We start from the raw sequence: 7,564 nt of genomic DNA, 5'->3' as shown, positions 1-7,564 counted from the left end.
GGGCCAGGCCAGCCCTATGCCTGGCAGACCAGAAAGGGCGTCCAACCTGCCCACTCTGCTGAGACACCAATAGTCACCCCATGAGCCAGCATGCTGCAGGGCCCCATTCTGCTGCAACCTCAGCGTTTGGGAAACTGAGGCAAGAGGACTGAGAGAGTTGGAGGCCAGTAGGGGCTGTCTCAAAAACACAACAGGGGCTGGGAATGTGACCTAGTGGTAGAGTGCTTGCTAGCATGCATGAAGCCCTGGGTTTGATGACCACATAAACAGAAAAAAACCAGAAGTGGCGCTGTGGCTCAAGTGGTAGAGTGCTAGCCTTGAGCAAATGAAGCTCGGGGCAGTGCCCAGGCCCTGAGTTCAAGCCCAGGACTGGCAAAAAACAAAAACACCCACAACCACAAACAAATGGAATAAACTGCAGCTGGGGGTGGGGGAGACAATGGCTCAAGTGGGAAAGGGTGCGCGCGGCAAGCACAAAACCTCAGTTCAAACCTCAGTACCATCAAAACAATTTTTTTTTTTTTTTTGGGTCCGGTCGTGGGGCCTGAACTCTGGGCCTGGGCGCTGTCCCCCAGCTCTTCAGCTCAAGGCTAGCGCTCTACCACTTGAGCCACAGCGCCACTTCCGGCTTTTTTCTTTTTGCTGAATGTGGTGCTGAGGAATCGAACCCAGGGCCTCAGGCATGCAAGGCAAGCGCTCTACCACTGAGCCACCTTCCCAGCCCCCATCAAAACAATTTTTAAAACAGGAAATGCAAATTGCTGAGTGCCACCTAGGCTGTGAGTCAGCCCGGGTTTGTGAACCTGGTCTGACTGGATCCACCGCTGTGCCTCGAACCCCATCACCAACAGCACACTTGCCTGGCTGACTTCGCGTTCATTTCTGGGGTGTGTGGGGTGTCCCCACCAGGCTGTGCTCCCCAGCTCTGCCAGCCCAGAAGCCTGGAAGGCCACTTTTTGCAGTGCCCCCAGCTGCTGATCTGGAAGGTTTGGGGGAGGCTTTGTACGCAAGGTGGAGGGACTGGGCCGCCATATTAGTCGAGTCCTGCCAAGGGTTAGTGGCCTTTTGTCTCCATTGGTGAGATGACCATCCATTTATACCCCCAGGAATGCTGAGGAACAAGAACCCCTGTATTAGCTGGGCGCTAGTGGCTCATGCCTGTCATCCTAGCTACTAAAGAGGCTGAGATCTGAGGATCATGGATCAAAGCCAGTCTGGGCAGAAAAGTCCATGATATTCTCATCTCCAATAAACCACCAGAAAACCGGAAGTGGCACAGTGGCTCAAGTGGTAGAGTGCCCGCCTTGAGCTGAAGAGCCCAGAGACAGTGCCCAGGACGAGTTCAAACCCCACGACCAAAAAAAACAAAAAAAAGAACCTCTGTATTAAGAAGGCTGAGAGCTCCTGATGGCTTGGGGGTCTTGGGGGGTCTATGGCCAGGCCCGGGCAGGGCCCCGGTGGGACAGGCCGGGGCTGCCAGCACAGGGCTGGGCAGGGGCTACCTGGGGTCAGCTCACAGGGCTGGGCTGCCACAGAAATCTGGGCTACTAGATTCTGGTCCCCCAATCTCCCCCCAAGATGGCCGGGCAGAGGTGTCTACACAGCACACACCCAAACAAGAAAATGTTTTAATTGTAAAACTAAGGAGGGAGGGGAGGGGGCGGGGCGGGGAGGGGGCGGGGCGGGGCAGGAACGGGCCTCCCAGCCGCCACGGAGCCAGTCAGGAGCCAGGGCTAGTGTTATAAAATGACAATATAAATAGACTTCTAGAAAACGGAGGCGTCCGGCGCGGAAGTCACTTCTGCAGAGGCCTCACTGCCCCTCTTCAGTGACAGAGAAAAGGGGGTGCAGGGCTCTGGGGAAAGGCCACTCTTCAGACATTCATGATTGACCCCCCACAATGGCTCAGGGGGAGGGGGCTGGGAGCTGGGTAAGGTCTGAGATTGCCACTTGCAGGCTGAGGACAGAGTTGCTAGACTTTCAGTGTGTGAGGACACACATGCACACGCACACGCATACACACACACACATACACACACACACTCACACAACACCCTCTCTTCTGGTGGTCTCTCTGCCCAGGGTCCCCGCTGCGGGTTTCCAGTGCTGGGTGGCCGTCTCCTCCCTGGACAGAGCACCAGGAGGGCCTCGTCCTGGAGGCCGGGGTTCTGGGAGCCTCGCTTGCTCCCACAAGACACTCGTGTCATCTGAGGTCCCAGAATCAAAACCTGGGTTCAGTAGTGGGGTTCCTCGAGGCCCAGCATGGAGGGCAGCGTGTGCCCACGGTGTCTGGCGGGCAGCCCCCGCAGGCAGGGCCGCGTGGTGGGCGCAGGGCAGCCCACAGGCTCTTTGGTTCAGGCCGCGCTGGGCTCATCTGGCGCGGTGCTGGCGCATGAGGGGCACGATGCTGGCGGGCGGGCCCGCCTTGGTCAGGAATGGGTGCTTCAGCAGCTCGGCCGCTGTGGCCCGCTGTGCCGGGTCACGCACCAGCAGGCGGTCCAGGAAGCCCTTCAGGGATGGCGACACCTGAGAGAGGAGACGGGCTCAGGGGCCGAGGCGCTAGGTACTGGCTCTGGTGCCAGCCCCACCACCCACCTGAAGGCCCCAGGGTAGTGAGTGGGCAGCAGCCAGGCCCTGGAAGACCCCCTTCCCACCAGGAGGGCCTGTGACCTCCAGCCTCTGGGTCAGGGGTGTCATGTGCCACATGCCCTCCCCGCCAGGTGGCCCACCTTGTGCAGGTTCTTCAGTCGGGGTGGCAGGTTGTCCCGGATCATCTTCATGGCTTTGAGGGGTGGCTCATTGAAGTAGGGGGGCTCCCCATCCACCATCTCAATTACCATTACCCCCAGTGACCAGATGTCCACCTGGAGTGGGGAGAAGCACGGCAGGGCTGGGCTTCAGGCAGCCAGGCCTCCGTGAGGCTGGGGCCTACAATATGGTTGAGGATGCCCAGCTAGCCAGATCTTGCATGCTCCAGAATCCCTAGCTAACCAGGCCCAGGCTTCCTCTGGTGAAACCCCTCCTATAGGTGGGCTATGACCTAGGCTGCCCAATCAGAAATTGGGACATTAGGGAAAGGTGTTCATGACCTATGCTGAGCCAATCAGGTTCAGCCTTGGGATTTTAGCCCAAGTATCTAGAATGCCAGTGGAGGTCACAGGCTGAGATGTCCCCTGCTGCCAGGGGTTGGCTATGGGGCCACAGGGGCCAAGGTGACACTGAGGAAACCAGTGTGCACAGACAGGGCTGTCTGAAGCCCGGTCCCCCAAACCTCTTCACAGCTTAAGGACTCAGCACTTCAGATTTTGGTGTTATTTTGTTTTTTCCCCTTATGGACTTTTCTGCGTGGGCTGGCTTTGAACCATGGTCTTCCAGGTCTCAGCCTCCTGTGTAGCTATGATTACAGGTGTGAGTCAAAGTGCTAGCTCCTTTAGTTTTTTTTTTTTTTAATTTGTTTGTTTTTGTTTTTTTTTTGGGTCCTGTCATGGGGCCTGGACTCTGGGCCTGGGCGCTGTCCTCAGCTCTTCAGCTCAAGGCTAGCACTCTACCACTTGAGCCACAGCGCCACTTCTGGCTTTTTTCTTTTTGTTTATGTGGTGCTGAGGAATCGAACCTAGGGCCTCAGGCATGCAAGGCAAGCGCTCTACCACTGAGCCACCTTCCCAGCCCTCCTTTAGTTTTGTTGTAACGAGCTTTCACGGTTTTCTTCAAGCTAGTATTCAATCTGGAATGAATGGAGAGATGAATACAGGAACACACGCATGCGCCCTACCTCCTTTCCTTGAGACTGGCCCCTTCCCCATGCCAGCTGCTCCCACTGCCAGCAGGACAGCTAGGCCACTGCTGGGCTCACCTCTGGCCCGTAGGGAAGGCGGGAGATGAGCTCCGGGGCCATCCAGTAAGGTGTGCCAACCAGTGACTTCCTCCGTGGCACCTCCTTGCTCACCTGGGCGCAGAACCCAAAATCTGACAGCTTCACCTGGGACCCGGGGAGAGGTGGGAGGAGGTCAGGGGCATTGGTCTGGGCAAGGCCAAGCAGGGGTGTCCACCTATCTGCCAGCTTGGCCTTGGCCAGGGTGACTCCATTGTGTTGACCAGAGAGCAGAGCTGGGCTCTCGAATCTGACAGGTGGGCAGTGTGGGGGCTGCTCCCGGAGCCTGGGTGAGGATAGAGATGGGCCTAGCTTGGAGGGCCCATGTACTAGGGTGCTTTCATTTCACAGGTCTCCTCAGAGAAATACATTCTGCTCAAAGGTCTGAGAGTCACACAGCCCTGACCCGGTGTGTGTGTGTGTGTGTGTGTGTGTGTGTATCGGGGTGTTGTCGGTATGTGTGTGTGTGTGCGTGTGTGTGTGTGTTCCAGACACCTCAGTTCAGCCATGACCCCATCCTGGCTGCTCGGCTGGCCAGCTTGTGGCTGTGGGCCCAAGCCTGTCCCCTCAGTGTCCAGGGATAGTCTGGGCCCTATTGACCTGGACCTGAGGCCCAGGACTGAACCTGGACTCAGTGCCCGCCCACCCAGCCAGTGCCCGCCTGCTCACCCTGCCGTCGTGGGTCAGCAGGATGGAGTCACTCTTGATGTCCCGATGGATGACACCCTGGGCATGCAGCACAGACAGGGCCTGTAGCACGGCCAGGCACACGGCGGCGATCTGCTCCTCATTCATCCTGCACGTGAGGGAGGGATTGGGCATACGGGGTCCTGGCCGGGGCTGAACAGGCACAGCCCCGCCTCCATGGGGTGGGGCGAGGCCAGGAGAGCATGCGCATGCGTACCTGGTGTGGGTGACGATGTCTGTGAGGGCGCCTCCTTCCAGGAACTCCATTACCACCCAGAGCTCATCCCCCACCAGGTAGCTGTTGTACATTTCCACCACATTCTCATGCCGGTGGTCTCGCATGATCACCACCTGGATGGGGGGGGAGGGGTCAGCCATGGCCTTCACTTGCCCCCCTTCCTGGGTCTGGGCCTTGTTCCCCACTGCTGCCAAAAGCCAGCAGCCAGCTTGACGGTGACACCTCCATTCTGGGGGGTGTGCCCTTCACCCCTCACACCCCCCTGCTTTCCTCTCTCATCCTGGCCAGTCCTGGCAGGTCTCTGGTGGTGTCTAAGGGAGGGAGAAAAGGGTCGGGGCCCAGAGGAGACAAGTAGGAGGAGTGGTTAAAGGTTATGTGCACATGTGCGTGTGCGTGTGTGCATGCGTGCACACAGTCAGAATGCTGAACTCTGGGTACAAGGACTACAAGGGAAAGGCCTGGGGACTACAGGGTCACTGGGCTTCCAGGGACCAGGCTGGGGCAGTGTGGGCTGTGTGGAGGGCAGGAAGCAGGAGCTGGCCTTGCCCAGCCTCCAGCATCGGAAGAGGGAGACCTCATACCCATACGCCTGGGGGCCAGAGCTGGAAGTTGGACAGAACCCAGAGCTTGGAAGGGGCGGGATGGAGAAGAGCCCTAAAATTCTTGGCTGTGTGTGGGAAATGGCCAGGGACGCCAAGAGTGGACCCGAGCCAGGAGCTACAGGGGAGTGGGTGGGCCCGATGGAGCTGCAGGAGACAAGAGATGAGGATCTGGAAGGTCAGGTGGTCTTGGATGGGACCAAGGTGGGACTGGGGTTTGGGGAGGCCGGGCTGGGCTCGGGGAAGGCGCCCCACGTACCTCATTGAAGAGCAGCTCCCGCCGCTGCTGCTTGCGCAAGTCCATCTTCTTGACGGCCACCAGCTTGCCCGAGCTGCGCACGGTGGCAATGCACACGATGCCCGTGGAGCCCTCGCCGATCTTGATGAAGTTGTCCAGGTAGGAGCGCGGGTCCCCCGGGTCCACCACCAGCTGCAGAGCAGCCCGGAACTGCTCGTGAGACACTCGCTGGGGCTCCCGCTGCGGGGAGCGGGGCCCAGGGGGTCCAGGGGCGGGGGGTGCAGCAGGAGCAGCAAGGGTGCGGGCTGGAGGGGCCAGCTGGGGCTCAGAGGCATGGGGGCCCAGCATGCCAGGGCTGGGGGCACCATGGGCTCGGGTGGGAGGCCGGGAAGACTGAGGGGCAGCCAGACCCCCCACAGATGGCCCATTAGGGGCCATGGTGTGTGGCTCCCCCTGAAACAGAAGAGAGGCAGTTGTGAGTGGCGGGTAGGACAGATCCTGTGGGGCTGAGGGACAGACACATGGGTGGTCAGGATGAGCAAATGACAGGGCTGGGCAGGGCTGGTGGGGGGCACAGGGAACAGACAGGGAGCCAGGGCATCTTGGGGTGGGGTCAGGTTACCTGGGCACCCCGGGGTGGGTGGTCCGTGTCGGCCCGTGGGTATGTGTTAAAGGGCCTGCCAGCTGCCAGCTTCGCCCCACCGGCCAGACCCGCAGGTTGGGGGGTGCTGACGTCGGGCCCAGAGAGGGGGCGTTTGTCCCGGGAGGACTCTTGGGGTCCTGTTGGGCTTTCCCTGGAAGACTTGGGCCTCTTCTCCGGGCCCCCCCTCCGCCTGTCACCACTGCCGCCACCCGCCTCACTGCGCCCTGCGGCCCGGCCTCGGCCTCCAGCCTTCTCTGGGGCGCCCCTGGCTGGGGGCCCTGGCTCTTCTGGTACCCCATTCTGCTGGCGGGCACGGGCAGGGGGTGGCGGGCTGTCTCTCCGCAGTGAGTTGGAGCGTGTCACCGACATGTTCTCAAACTCGTCGAGCAGCAGTGTGAGGGCCCCATCCTTGGCACCTTTGCTGCCTCGCACGATGGTCTGGGGGCCGGGGCAATGCGGGGTGGGGGCCAGGCAAGGAGGGGCACAGGACGTGCATCCGGCATGGAGACAGAACAACACATACACACACACACAGAGACAAGACAGAGACGGAATGAAGCAATGCTGTGGGTGAATGGTGGGGTGGATGGAGGGGGGCGGGGAGGGACCAGGGGCCCTGTAGCCCCCCAGAACTCAGCTGCAGCTGTAGGAGCTGAAGGAGCAGGCTCAGCAGCCTGGGTGGCATCCGTGAGGTGCACCCCATCTTTCCCTAGCTCCCCACACTGGGGAGAATCAGGCCTGTGGGAAGGAGGGAAGGAGGAGGGAGGGAGAGGCCAGCGCAGTCTGTAATCAGCCCTAGAGAGCCGCAAATTACAGGCCGCTAGGTCGGGCTGGGCTCAGTACTCTTCCCCTGCAGGCTGCCAAGATCGTTAACCCCAAAACCACAATCCCTGCTCCTCTGGAGGCTGAGGGTGGGGTACAGAGAGTGAGAGGGGCCTTGGTCCCAAGGAGAAGACAGAGACGGCCTCTGGATACTCTGGGCGCACCCTGCCTGGCTAGCCCCCCTCCTGGGGCTAAGTGTCAGCAACCAGCTCTGGGGGCGTGGCTCAGGTGGGAAAGCACCTGGGATCCGTCCCAGACTGGGCAGGGGTAGGGGAAGCAGCTGCCCCAGCCTTCTAACAGAGCATGGGCGTCTGTCCATTGAGGGCCTTGGTCTTTCCTCTGGTCCCCAGTCCTGCTACCTCTCAGCCCCTACAGCAGAGGCTGGCATGCAGGGAGAGGCGCAGAGAACCTGGCCTCACCCCAGCCACCCACAGGCCTGGCTGCCCCTGCCTTTCCTGGAAGGCTG

The 7,564-nt window shown here is 60.4% G+C and overlaps 1 protein-coding gene across 5 annotated transcripts in view; it reads right to left on the bottom strand.

Annotated features, from left to right (window-relative positions):
• Positions 1 to 1,614: 1,614 nt before the first annotated feature.
• LOC138812579 (serine/threonine-protein kinase PAK 4) overlaps positions 1,615 to 7,564 on the bottom strand; it is a 29,350-nt gene continuing 23,400 nt past the window's right edge. For 2 of the 5 annotated variants that reach the window (XM_070000556.1, XM_070000547.1), the window contains 7 exons: positions 6,256 to 6,714; positions 5,655 to 6,086; positions 4,776 to 4,909; positions 4,541 to 4,667; positions 3,854 to 3,979; positions 2,730 to 2,864; positions 1,615 to 2,526 (listed from right to left, as the gene is read on the bottom strand). In XM_070000556.1, coding sequence (XP_069856657.1) covers positions 2,371 to 2,526; positions 2,730 to 2,864; positions 3,854 to 3,979; positions 4,541 to 4,667; positions 4,776 to 4,909; positions 5,655 to 6,086; positions 6,256 to 6,714 — 1,569 coding nt within the window. In that variant the 3' untranslated portion in view covers positions 1,615 to 2,370. The remainder of the gene's footprint in view (positions 2,527 to 2,729; positions 2,865 to 3,853; positions 3,980 to 4,540; positions 4,668 to 4,775; positions 4,910 to 5,654; positions 6,087 to 6,255; positions 6,715 to 7,564) is intronic. The other 3 variants (XM_070000574.1, XM_070000565.1, XM_070000583.1) reach the window with 3 other exon arrangements.

Source organism: Dipodomys merriami, unplaced genomic scaffold (genome assembly GCF_024711535.1).
Source record: "Dipodomys merriami isolate MVZ:Mamm:240054 unplaced genomic scaffold, mDipMer1.0.p SCAF_106, whole genome shotgun sequence".
In the NCBI taxonomy this organism is placed as follows: domain Eukaryota; kingdom Metazoa; phylum Chordata; class Mammalia; order Rodentia; family Heteromyidae; genus Dipodomys; species Dipodomys merriami.
Note: the sequence above shows the minus strand (reverse complement) of the source record. Positions and strands in the feature narration are given on the sequence as shown.